General features: G+C 33.2%; 1 protein-coding gene across 6 annotated transcripts in view; it reads right to left on the bottom strand.

The window, feature by feature from the left end:
* The window catches only part of RAB3GAP1 (RAB3 GTPase activating protein catalytic subunit 1), an 85735-nt gene that overhangs the window by 22142 nt on the left and 49701 nt on the right, over positions 1 to 13892 (bottom strand). For all 6 annotated transcript variants that reach the window (XM_081052161.1, XM_081052162.1, XM_081052163.1 and 3 more), the window contains exons 10-17: positions 13490 to 13558; positions 12073 to 12146; positions 9617 to 9709; positions 9017 to 9186; positions 7229 to 7315; positions 6177 to 6349; positions 4647 to 4701; positions 4068 to 4400 (exon numbers count right to left, since the gene is read on the bottom strand). In XM_081052161.1, the coding sequence (XP_080908287.1) occupies positions 4068 to 4400; positions 4647 to 4701; positions 6177 to 6349; positions 7229 to 7315; positions 9017 to 9186; positions 9617 to 9709; positions 12073 to 12146; positions 13490 to 13558 (1054 nt within the window). The remainder of the gene's footprint in view (positions 1 to 4067; positions 4401 to 4646; positions 4702 to 6176; positions 6350 to 7228; positions 7316 to 9016; positions 9187 to 9616; positions 9710 to 12072; positions 12147 to 13489; positions 13559 to 13892) is intronic.

Genomic DNA, 13892 nt, shown 5'->3' with positions numbered 1-13892 from the left:
ATGTCCACTGCTGGAGGTCCCAGCCAATGCAATAAGGCATGAAAAAGAATTAAAAAGTATAAATGTTTGAATATCAAAATTCAAATTGTCTATGTTAATAGATAACATGATGTGCACACAGAAAAACCCAAATAATCTACAAACTACAAGAAATAATAAGTGAATATAGTAAGATTGCTAGATCAAAGGTCAATATACAAAAATCAACTATTTCAACATATCGGGGAAAATTTAGAAATACCATTTGTAATATTTAAGAAATTACAAAGACTTTAAAATAGCTAATGAAAGATATGCAAAACCTCTACACTGTAAACTATAAAACAATGATAAGGGAAAGTAAAAGAAAACCTTAAATAAAATGAAAGATATTTCATTGTCATGGAACTCAGTATTGTTAAGATTTCGATTCTCTCTAAACTGATTTATAAATTCAATGCAATATGAATTAAAATCCCAGCAGGATTACTTTGTATGTGGAAACTGACAAGCTGTTTCTCAAATTTGCATAAAAATGCAAAGGACAGCCAAGATAATTCTGAAGAACGTTAAAAGATTTACACTTATTAGTAGAAAGACTTATTACAAAGCTGTACTAATAAAGACAGTGCATTATTGGCACAAGGATAGAGAGACTAACAGAACAGAATAAACACACATACAGTCACCTGACTTACAACAAAGACATCACTGTCACTGTCTTCCGAGAAAAGGCAGGTCTTTTGGTGCTAGACCACAACTGTATATCCTTGTAAAAAAGGAGAATCTTAACCTCATCCTCATATGAAACAAGCCTATGTGAGGTGCATCATAAATATAAATGAGATAAGTAAAACAATAAAGCTTCCAGAAAAAAACTTGAGAATATCGCTAGAACATTGGGGTAAAGATTCCTTAAATGGGAGAAAAAGCGCTATCCACAGGAGAAAAACACTGTTAGATAGGACTTTATTAAAAATAAGAATTCCTATTTAACTAAAGCATCATTAAGAACATGAACGAGCAAGCTGCAAACTAGGAGAAATTATTTGTAATACATATATATGACTAAGCACTCATATCCAGAATATATGAAGAATTCCTACCAAGCAATAAGAAAAAGAGACAACTAATTTGTTTTAAAAAAGCAAAGGCCGTGAATAAGCACTTCACCAAGAAGATATCCAAATGGGCAATAAAGGTATTCAGTATCATTATTCATCAGGGAAATATAAAGACATGAGACCAATAGAAAGGCAAAAATTTAAATGACTGAACTTAATCAAGAGTGCAGAGAAGAGTTAACACAGCAGGCCTCAGACTGCTGTCCTTAAAAAGTCCTGTTTGCAAAATTGGCCCACGGCTGGCAGCTGGGAACTTGGATTTTGACAGGGTCCTCACCATACTCAGAACTGATTGAAACGGCTCACTGTGCCTAAACTATTTGTGCAAACGACATGGTTTATGCTGAAAACCTGCTTTGCTTCTGGGAGTCTGGAATTTTGGTACATGCTAGGCAGATGGCGCCTATTTGACCAGCCCCCAGTAAAAACCCTGAGCACTGAGCCGCTAACAAGTTTCCCTGGTAGACAACATTTTACATGTTGTCACAATTTGTTGTTGGAGGAATTAAGTGCATCCTGTGTGACAACACTGGGAGGGGACTCTTGGAAGCTTGTGCTTAATATCCCCCAAACTTTGTCCGATGTGCCCTTTCCTTTTGCTGATTGTGCTTTGTGTCCTTTTGCTGTAATCAGTTATGGCTGTAAGCATGACTATATGCTGGGTCCTATGAGTATTCCCAGCAAACCTAGCAGTAGTACTGGGGATTCCTGACACACCAAATGTCAGGGATCATGTGGAATAAACTAAAATTATTTTACATTGTTGGAGCGAATGTAAATTAGTTCAAACACTTTGAGAGACTATTTAACAGTGTCTACTAAAGCTAAAACATATTTCTACCCTATAACCCAACAATTCTACTCTTAGGAATATATTCAAAAGAAAGTAAGTGCTGATGTTTACCAAAATACCACTTATAAGAATGTTCACTTATTTATAATAGCTCAAACTATAAACCACTCAAATTCCACCAACAGATGAATGGATAAGCAAATTATGGCATATTTATATAATACTACAAAGTAATAAAACACGCACACACACTGACATATGCAACAAAATGGATGGATCTCACAGATGGTAGCTAAATAAAAAAGCTCAACACAGGAGTACACAATGTATGATTCCATTTATATGCAAAAGTGTGCTAAGCAAAGCATGATTCCATTTATGAGGTTCAAAAACTAAGAAAATTAACCTATGGTGATAAAAGTTAGGAAAAGAGTTCCCTGGAGGGAAACATTTGGCTACCAAAATTTAAATAAGTAAAAAATTCAGAGTGTTAGCTGCATTAGCCACATTTCAAGCACTTAATAGCCACATATGTCGGATAATGACTATGGTATTAGACAGCAGGCGTAGAAAATGTACACTTTCATCTTCACAGGAAGTTCTATTTATCTGTAGTACTGCTCTAGCATGACGGAAATTTTCTTATCTTGATCTGGGTAGTAGTTACAATGGTTTTTAAATATGAAAAAACTTACCAAGCTGTACACTTAAGATTTATATACTCTATATATTAACTTATAACTCAATAAATAATAAATACACATTTTTAAAAATGACTAGGAGAAAACATTATATGTACATATATGTCAGAGGAGTTACATCTACTCTATGAAGGACTCATAAATTAATAAGAACTGGACAGCAACTTAAAAGAAAAATGGTAGGCAAGTCACAGGAAAGGACGGCCAATTAACACATTAAAAAATGTTCAGGTCCAAAGATCAGGGAAATACAATCTAAACCACTGAGATACTACTTTTGTCCATCATATTGGCAAAACTTCATATGACTGGAAATGTCAATTATTTATAAAAAATTAAATAAAATATGAATATAAGTATAAAAACCTTACTGTCTAGTTTGCTACTAAATTCCCAAGGTCTAGAACAGTGGTTGGCATACATTAGGCACTCACTACAATTTTGTGGAAGGAAGGTTGGGGAGGAAATGGTATTCCCTTATTCCTATATTCACCATTGACAGAGGTATAAAATAGATGGAGCCATTTTGAAGAAGAATTTTGTAACTTGTACATCTGTTTATCTAACAATTCCATTACCATAGGGAAACACTTATATGTGAACACACAACATACAAAAAATGAGAATTTGAAATGTAGCACTATAATAGCAAAACTTGCAAATATCACATATTGTGCATTAAGAGGGGAATGGTTAAATAAACTATGGCTCTTCCATGCCATGGAATATTATACAGCAATTAATGATGCAGATATACATGTAATGACACGGAAACCTCTTCAATACATATAAGGTTAAACAAAAAGATGCATACCAATGCACACATTAAAAAACAAAAACTCCCACAAAACTACGTATCATATGACAAAAACATGTATGTACATCAATGATAGAAATAGGTATAAGAAATTACAACCCAAACCAATAATAATGGTTACTTCTAGAAATGAGAGTTGAATTGGTGGTGGCTTTCACTTTTTCTGGGTTGAGTTTTTCACAATAAAATGTACTCACATATTATTACATAAAAACAAACCAATAAAAACTATTGCTCTTCCTTAGGTGTTGAGTTGTTGCTATTCTTGTTCCTAATGGCATAAAATGGCCTCAAACTACATTTTTGAACTGATAAAATCTAATCATATAATTAAAGCATTTCTACTTTTGTTCTTTCCCTTCCATGTTTTTGGGGTTTGTTTTTTAAACACCTGAGTACTCACCACTCAGTTTGAAAAATAATAGATCACCTTATACATAATGAGCTAGTATCTACTCAAATTTCAACACATTTTTCAATTTTAGAAATGGTAGATGTAGAAGCCCCAATCGTGTAGATTTCAAACCTTAAATCTTTGAACATAGACTTTTTAAAGAATTGTCCCTACCCAAAGCAATCGTCTCCTACTAGGATGAAGTTATATAAACAACATTTTTTTAAATCACAACTTAAAGTGCCAGTCCATGTCCTACCTGTGTTACTGGAATGTAGAGAGGTTCTCCATTTTGTAGCAGTGTAAGTTTCCCATGCTGATAGAGTCTTCCTTCTGGCTTTAAATTTGCCATCTCCTTAAGTCCTCCTTTCCTGCCACTCTCTTGTCCATTTGCCTTAAGTTCTTCAGTATCACTTAGGCATTCAAAAAATTCTTCTTCGCTATCACTCCAAGAATCCCAAGATTTTCCCATATCTGGCTGCTCTCCAGCTTTTCCAGCATCCCCAGGATATGTATTAGTCACATTATCTGAAGTACTTGTCTTTCTGCCCTCATCACGTGCCTTTTTTCTTTCAATACAACAATTTAACATCTTAAGAAAACAGAAATAACATTTATATTTGAATTAGTTACTGTAAAATAAAAATCTATCCACTGCTTGAGCATTTCATTTTCATTCTCCAACCCTTCCCTAGACCTTATTGTGAATGACAGTGATTATAAGTAACCTACAACTACACAATGAGAATAGACTATAATCCATACTTAAATTTAGTATCAGAATAAGCTCCAATTGAATCAAGCCCCCATTTACATACTATCATAGGGAAATCTTTACCTGTAGTTTCTGATGTAGTAAACAACATCTTAGATCTGGGGGTCCACTTGCTAATCTATCAAATGAAGTAGTTGGAAAAGAATGGTAAGTTTTGGTTAAATTGCTTCAGATATGCATATTCTTTATACTACTATAAATTTTTGCCATATTGATAAGAAATCAAAACTAGATTTATATATGTAAGGTAACTAGATAGAACAAATAAGATTAAAAGATCAAAATTAATTTTATCCTACTTCAAAAAATCACCAACAGCAAATACCAGGGGTGCCAAAAAAATGTATACAAGTGGACACTTTGGTCAACGTTGCTCAAGCAGTAGTTCGCCATAATCAGAAGTGTCTGGATGCTGATGGCAGCAATCACTTTGAGCACTTCTAGTAATTGCAGAAGTCAAATGTGACTTGTATTCATCTTTTGTCATCGGTATATATTGAGTATTACAATTTTAAAAATGGTTTCCTTTCTTAAAATGTGTATACTTTTTTTGGCACCCTCTGTATAATAGATATTTCAAAGCATAACAATAAACTAGTAATAGGTCTCAGGCTAACAGAAATTTAAAATGAAGAAAAGTCTCTAAGTCTACCCCAGTAAGTAGCCAGAATACAGTATTTTACACACCATAAAACATAGATTGGATGTATTCAATTCTCAATTATTACAGGGATTCTTAATATAAAATATTCTTAATATAAAAACCCTCTTTTGCCAAGAGGGAGCCTAGACTGCCTCTGATTCTAAATCACTAAGTTCCCAGTAATTACCAAAGAGAGACTCAAGCTAAGCAGAGACTGGCAAATAACCTAAGAGTAAACATCTTTGGGTCAGTCACCATTTTATATTACTCATGAGTCTCCTCCCTTAACAAGGGTAGATGAACAGTAACCTATGCAATATCGACATTTTTGCTAACTAAACTCTCCTATTTGATTAAGTAAAATGCCAATATAAACTATATAAAAAAATGTAATGCTTACTAACTGAACTTAGGAACTCTAAAGATGTTTTCCTTCCAACTATAAAAATACATATTCACTACAGAAGATTTAGAAAATACACAAACATATAAAGAACAAAATAAAAATATAATTTCACACCTGGGAAAACTACTAACATTTGGCTGTATTTCTTTACAATTATTTTTCTATACATACACTCATATATCAGCATAAATGAAATCACTCACTATATGCAATACTATATTCTACTTTACTACAAATATTATGATCATTTTCAATGTTATTAGAGATTTTTTTGGGGGAAAGAACTCATAAAGGATCCATAACTTTCCAATATAGAGATACATCATGATTTATTTAACCATTCTTTTGTTTTATACTTAGATGGTTTCACCTTTTTTATTCCTATTATAAATTTTCTGCAGTGAACACTTCTGAACATAAATCATGTCCAAAGTTTCTTACCATTTTCTTAGGCAGGTTTCCTAGAAGAGGAGAATTAATGAGTCAAAAGTCAAATTCTGTCAACAAAAATCCTATCTATACAACCGGAAATTGAAATTATTACCCCGGAATCAGAATGTTGTTTTCCCATCTGAAACGCATTTCCAGAACAAACTCCTGCCAGAGGTGTGCCACTCCTTTCAATCCTCCATGGTAGAAATTGATCATACAAAGACACAAAGCCAGTTTGTATGTTAAACTGTCAGATGGTGCAGATTTGAACTGATTGTAGAGATTCTAAATTTAACCAAATAGAAACAGAGCAAAACTTGTTACCATATTTACATGTATAATCAAAAACTGTGGGAGATTTTAATATTATAATTAATCTATCTTACCAAAACTAGTTTTTATCAAATGACTAATATATTACCATCTAAATTGTTCTTAGGCAGTTCCATGTTTTCAAGATTTCTACAAGGATCAAAAAAGGGAGGCTATAGATGGGTGAGGCTCAAGTTACAGTTTTCAACTTCTTCTATGGAATCTTTAAGATGTATTCCCAATTTCATGTGTTGTTTTAAAAATCTTCTAACTATAAATAGTACATATTTGTTATCAAAACCAAACACATAAAATAAACTCAGAACTATAAAAACTGAAAATGTAAAGCCTTTGCTTTTCCTCCTCACTTCATGGAATCTACTTCCTAACAATAACGACTATAACCATTTGACATATTTCTATACCTGTCATTTAAACTCTCATTTCTCATTTATCAAAGACCTGGATAAGAAAAACATGAAATTTTTACTTCATTTTATATATTTTACTTCATTAAAGTTTTCCACTCACTCTCGAGTTTGAAATACAGGGAAGAATCTGTTGCAAAACATAAATTTTATTATGTCACGAAGACCAGAGCCATGCACAGGGTATTTGTTTTTTTTCTTTTTTCACTATAGAAAAGTTCTTGCTACTCAAAATAATGTATCTATGCTAATGTTCTATGCAGGTCATTATCTGAATGGCGGCCATGATCTCCACTCGAGTTTTCCAAAGGTGATTTTAAAGTTAAAAAGATCCTTATGCTACTAGTAAACTAGAAATAGAGCAAACACCTAGAAATTCAATACTTTTTAAATATTGAACTTCAAGTCAACTAAATCAACTTACATATTCTTCACTCTCTGATGGAGGATTGTTGTCTGTTGAAGAAGTGCCATCTAATGGTTTCTCAGAAGCAGCATCAGGGAATAAGAACTTAGGGAGAAGAAAGGAAATAACATTTTCGATCAAATTTCCTATTTTGCTGATTTTTTAAAACTCATATAGGTGCTATTTGACTTTTTAATGGTTTTGCTTTAAAAACAATAGAAATGTTCTTATTGTACTGGCCAGGTGGTCCTACGTTATCTTTGAAAATACAGTTTTAGTGACTAGCCAGTTTCAGAAACCAGAGGCGTTTCTTAATTGTAACCACCTGGTTCTGTGAACTAAACAGAATACAACCAAAATTTTTTCACCATGCTTTCAGGCTCACCCAAAATCATCGAAGTTTTTAAAAAGTCTTAATATTATTAAAAAGGCAAAGCGTATATAAAAGGAAATTTTAAAAGACCCATATATCCATGAGGCTCAGCAGTTATATTATTCACAGGTTTTCACATATGAAAAACTAAAAGTATGATATTTAAGACACACAACTTTAAGAGATACCCCAAGAAAGTGGGAAGAGGTCTTAACCTATGACAAGTGTTTCTTTTCCGTGTGTGTGTGTGTGTGTGTGTGTGTGTGTGTGTGTGTATGCAGGAGTGGTAAAAGAAATTCAGTGTATATGACAGTGGAGCTATATAACTCGAATAAAAGCTCTCGCGATACATTAAATAGGAGCCTTCTATATAAAAATGTATTTTCAGTTCTTCTATCACTGTTTCTCCCAAGTGCATACGTTGCCACATATTACAGAACATGCTCAACAGATGTGTAGAAATAGAGGAACTACCATGTGCCAACCCCCACTACTAGGCCCATTTACAAACTTATCCTATTCTCGTAACACTGTGTGAACTAAGTAACACTGCCCATGTCTTAAAGATATATGAGCTGAAAATTAACCGGAGTTATTCAGAGTAATGGCAGAGATAAGATTAACATCAAACTTCCAAGTTCAGTCTTCTTTTCAGTGCACTGCTCTTGAAGGTTTTTCCCAAGACTGTCTTAACACACAAATTGCCAGAAGTAGGTTTTATCAGCCTCATTTATAGATAAGGAAAACTGAAGTTAATGGCTTGTTTGAAGTCACAGAGTAAGTCAGGATTAAGCCCTGGTAAGCATGGCTCCCAGGCTGGGCCGTTCCACCACACTATACCTAGAAGACATCCTAGCCCTTTTTAGTACTCACTGTAATATAATACATAAAGCTTTCTCTGGGCTGTCATGAAAGAAGTTTTCAAAAATAGAGTTCTGACCATGATGATCTTCTGTGTAAAATGGTATTAAATTGCATGACAAAGTCCTGTGTTTCCGCACAGCGGGTTACCTGTCTCTCCAGCCTCATCCCTGACCACTCCCTAGGCAGCATCGTACAATACAGCTAACTATTCAACATGCTCTCGCAGGCCTCTGCTATTCTGATGCTTCCAAAGCCTTCTTCTCTTCAAGATGTAGTTTAAGCTTCCCTCTTTATGAAGCCTTCCTTAATTCCCACTGCCCAGACAGAGACCGATGCACTCTCTGCTGTATTCTCACAGCCCCTTTGCCAGACTTCTCATATGCAATATGGTATTGTAACTATAGTTTACTTTCTCTCGTCCCATACACTAGTGAGAATTCTCTGAATGTGGATACTTTGTTTTGCTCATTTTATATTCCCAACCCAGTGCCTGCCACACAGAAGGGGCTGACTATATAATGAATCAATGAGTATGCATATAGACATACAAAGACACTATATTTAGTTACCAAGAGAATAGTATTAAGGACATCGTTATTCAGTGGCGACTCTTCTGCACCTCTGTGTTTTTGTATTTTCTTCTTTGCAGTATGTACCATGTTTGAAACTGATAATTTATGAATTGGAACTGGTGTTGGCTCTGTCAACTTTGACAAAGCATGACTTATATCAGCAATTTCTATGAAAAGAAGAAAAATGAATACAAATTATACCACCAACCATAGCAGGTTAAATAAAGTGATGAGTAAACTAATGACTGTATAGAATATTTTAGTCGCTTCCTTTCACTAGTGTTACATGGTTTCAGATTTATAAAATTTCAATACACATGTTCAGTTTTATATGCATGCATGATTGACAAAGATGTAACACAAATTATTTCTCCCCAGGACACTTCAAAAATAAACCTTTAAAACCCTGTGTTTCAAAATATCTTACATTTTTGGGGGAAGGTATATAGCCTGGAGAGAAATGAGAGCTATCTAGTCCATCAACACTTGTTTCTTCAACTTAATTGAAATTAAAACATAAGATGAACAGTTGCTGGAAAACGTGCCAAAGAGAAAGGATAACACATCAGAAAATAACCTAAAAAAAAAATAGATCACCTCTCCCTTCTTCCTCAAATGCAGATCGTCCAAGAATCTCATCAGTTGACTCCTTACGACGGCAAATTTTAAAAAATTCAGTAATAAAATCACCTACAGAGAAACAAATGGTACTCATTTTTAACACTTAACTGAAAGAAATCAATCCTATAAATTAAAGTACATGTTGGGGGGAAAAAACATTCAGTTTTTCTACCCAAGAAAAAAATTAATCCTATTTCAAAGTAGCCTTTCTTTTCCTTTCTCTCCATGTCCCAGTATATTTAAAAACAAAACATTCTTAGACTTCCTTCTAGAACTAAATGAAAAAATAATTGCATCTAATAATATTAAGCACTTACTATGTGCCTCAATAAGACAAATAGTATCTATTCTCATTAAGTGGTGTAAGTAACAAGAATACTACTCTATGTATATAGTGGTCTTTTTTCCCTAACTGCCACCCCAACAGAAATCTGAATCCATTAAAAAATAAAAATTAAAAAGAAATCCCAAAATATGCTTCTAGAGGATTAAGAAATCACATAGGATGATGCTATTTCAGCTTCAGCTGCATTTTAAAGGTACACTTTGTGTTAATATAAAACAAGTGGAAAGATTTTGATACCTTCTAAGGGGCTGCAATGAGATGTTTGCATAAGGAAATTAAAGCTTAACAAGAACCATCAATCCAAAATTATTAGACAACATACTGAGTACATCCAAGTTTTAGAATTCATTAACTAGTTCTCAATAAACCTAGAACATTTTCTGGGCTTCTTCAGAAAAGTAGGAAAATCCTCCTTCAGTCACATCAACTATATGACTATAGTTTATTATACATGACTAAGTAATCCTATAATCTAGTTATATAAACTTATAAAGTCAAAGAGGATAGGTGAGATCATGGAACAATTATGAGAATACTTCTAATTCTAAGGTCCTCTGCAATTATCATAGAAGTCAGTGAAAGAGGACTAATAAGGAACTAGAAAACAATTTAGTAAGTAAATTTAATAATTCAGTGATTAAACTAGAGAAACTATTGGAGCATTTACTGTAAGACACGCACTGTGTTAAATGTGATACACACACACATAATCTTATTCGATCCTCTCAATAACCCTATGAAGTATGTACTCTTTCTATCTCTGTTTTACTAAGACTTGAAGAAATTATAAAACTTGTTCAAACTGGTAGATCTAGGATTTGAAACAAGGTCTATTTAACTCCAAAATTCTTGAGATCAATAGTCTACTATTTCTCAACACCCCAAGACATTCACCAATGGCAGGAATTTTACGTTATACATCTTTGTATTCACTACCATGTTTCCCAAAAAATAAGACCTAGCCAGACCATCAGCATCTTTTTGGAGCAAATATTAATATAAGACCCGGTCTTATTTTATGTTATGTTATATAAGATCCGGTCTTATATTATACTAAAATAAGACCGGGTCTTATATTAACTTTTGCTCCAAAAGACCCATTAGAGCTGATGGGCCGGCTAGGTCTTATTTTCCGGGAAATACGGTATTATAGTTAGCACAAATAGCAAGTGCCAATTACCATTTGATGAATAGCAAATGATGAATGACAGAGCCCACGAAAATAATGCTTTAGAGAAATGCATCATTACTGTCATCAATAAATATTTAATAACTCCATTAGATGAATGGTAATATATCAGGTTACACGGAATGAAGATGGCATGGATGAACACAAAAATAGAGAAAATATTTTCATGTATACTAAATATGAGAGGAAAAAAATGGAAAGGCACATTGAAGAGACTGGTTCAGAAGACTTCATGAAAGAGATATACCTACAAAAATGAGAATGGAAAGATAATTCCAGGCATGGGATACAATAATACTATCTGAATAGCAACTGATATTTTTCAAAGTATTTCTGTTTATGTTATTTCACTTGATTCTTCAAATAACCCTACAAGGTGTACAAGATTATTTACACCTCTTTTCCTCTAACAGAAAATAGGTTTACGTGTGGTACAACTCTACAGAAGGGTTCTAACAGATTGTAAAAACCAATATTCTTCCCATGATATACCATAGGCCCAGAGGGATAGATAGCAGAAGGCAAAATGGCTCCACTAACTAGAATGACAGTTACAGATTATGACACAGGAGGAAAAAAAGGGAGTGACATAAAAGCATTTCGAGAATAAAACTTAGATCATGAGAAAATATCAGAGAATTCTGAGGTGTAGACTGGTTAAAACTAAAAACAGAAAAGAAGTCCTGCTAGTGCTCTTCAAGAGTAACTAGAAGTATTCACTGCTGTCAGCAAGGATGGTTTTCTAATGCTGTTAACTATGTAGGTTACGAATGCAAAACTATTAAAATAAAAAATGCTTTTTTACTAGGTAAAATAAAGTATAAAGAATGCATTCATTGTTCCTGATCTGGAAGGCAGACAGACTGGTGTATTCAGGGAAAGGAAAATATAGCTTACCTAGCAAACACTGAGGATTATCAGCTTTTCGAACTCTAACAGACCAATGGGGAGCCTGCATAGGATCCAAATCACTAAAATGCAAAACAATAAACATAAGACCCTAACTATGATAATCTGCAAGACTCATGAATTTATCAAAACACAGTCGACTCAAAACATCATATAGAAAGACAAGCAATGCATTTTACCTCCCTTAAACTCACTATTATTAAGATGCATACAGCCATTTGGATAAAAACGAACAAAATCTTAAGAAATCAAAGTTCTTGGACAAAAAAAGCACAAAAGGGAAAAAAACAATCAAACAATCAAATGTAAAAATGATTACAAACAGACAATGTACACTGATATCTAATGAGAGAAATGAATTTCAGAATAAAAAAGGAATAAGAAATAAGCAAGTATGCATAATCATCTTAAATAATCTTTTTATAGCACTGTTGATTAAAAATCCTACAAAAATGTGTACATCAAAAGTGCCTATATTCTCAATTAAATAGATTATCATGCATCCACTTAATGGATTATGCAGCATTTTAAAAAAAGACAACATGGATCTAGCATTTACTGACAAAAAAAGATGTAAAATAATGGATTAAATGAATAAAGCAAATTAATATATAAATTTAAATTTTAAAAAGATATACTTCTATATAAATAGCGAATCATTCTATTATACACCTGAAACTACTATAATGTTATATGTCAATTGTAACTCAATTTAAAAAAAAGAAGCTATACCGCAAAATGCTAACTAGCTATTTTTTAAGTAATGGGATTGTAGGTAGTCTTTACTTTCTTCATTATACCCATCTAAATTATCTGATTTTAAAAGTTCGTTTTACTTTTACCATTATCAAGGACAACACATTTATTTTAAAAACAAGTGTCCTATTTCTCACTATTCTGCATTAAGCATGAGAAGGTACTAAAACTACATTCCTCTTTCTCCACATTTTTCCTAGATAATGCTGGAATTTTAAAGTTGTTTCCATTGCACAGGAGTACATGACATTCTGTTCTGTTAGTTATGACATTTAATGATCAAATATTATTCCCACACATTGATGATCATCTCTTCAAAGCACTCCATGAAATGCTTCTCACCAGCTAAGAAAAGGTCAAAAAATTATGCACTGAGTCCAAAACTGCGTCGAGGCATCTTTGCTGAAACCAAGCAAGAGTCAGATTGTTCATTATCCCTGAACTAAGGATCACATCCCCAAAGACAGCAGCTTAAAACACATCTCTAATAAATATTATCAGTCTAAAGAGTGACCTTCAAAAATAGAAAAAAATCAAACAACCTGATCAGCAAATGATACAAAGAAAAGGAAAAATCGCCAACCACTCGGCAGTTAATTTATTCTACTGAAATATTTGAATATCAATGTACTACTCTTAACATACTTACGAATAGACATCATTATCCACAATGATACCTTCAGTCAGGTGAGGCCATGTAGTTGCTAAATGGAGTTCACTAAAATAAAAAATAAAATTATCCAAAAGCTTTAATACTGTGTATATGCACCCTCTGACTCAGCCATTCTACTTCTAGAAATGTATCCAATAACCAGAAATACACATACAAGTCTGTTAAAAGCGGCATTACAATAAAAATGAACAACTGGTTTAGCAAATGAGAGCACATTCATACAAATTAAATGTCTTGCAGACATTAAAAAACCATGCTATACATAATAGCCAAAAAGTGAAAATAACCCAAATATCTATCAGCTGATAAATGGATAAAATGTGGTATTCATACAATGGTATATTATACAGCCATAAAAAGGAATGAAGTAGTGATTCAT

The sequence above is a fragment of the Rhinolophus hipposideros genome (assembly GCF_964194185.1).
Source record: "Rhinolophus hipposideros genome assembly, chromosome: 6".
Classification (NCBI taxonomy): Eukaryota; Metazoa; Chordata; class Mammalia; order Chiroptera; family Rhinolophidae; genus Rhinolophus; species Rhinolophus hipposideros.
Note: the sequence above shows the minus strand (reverse complement) of the source record. Positions and strands in the feature narration are given on the sequence as shown.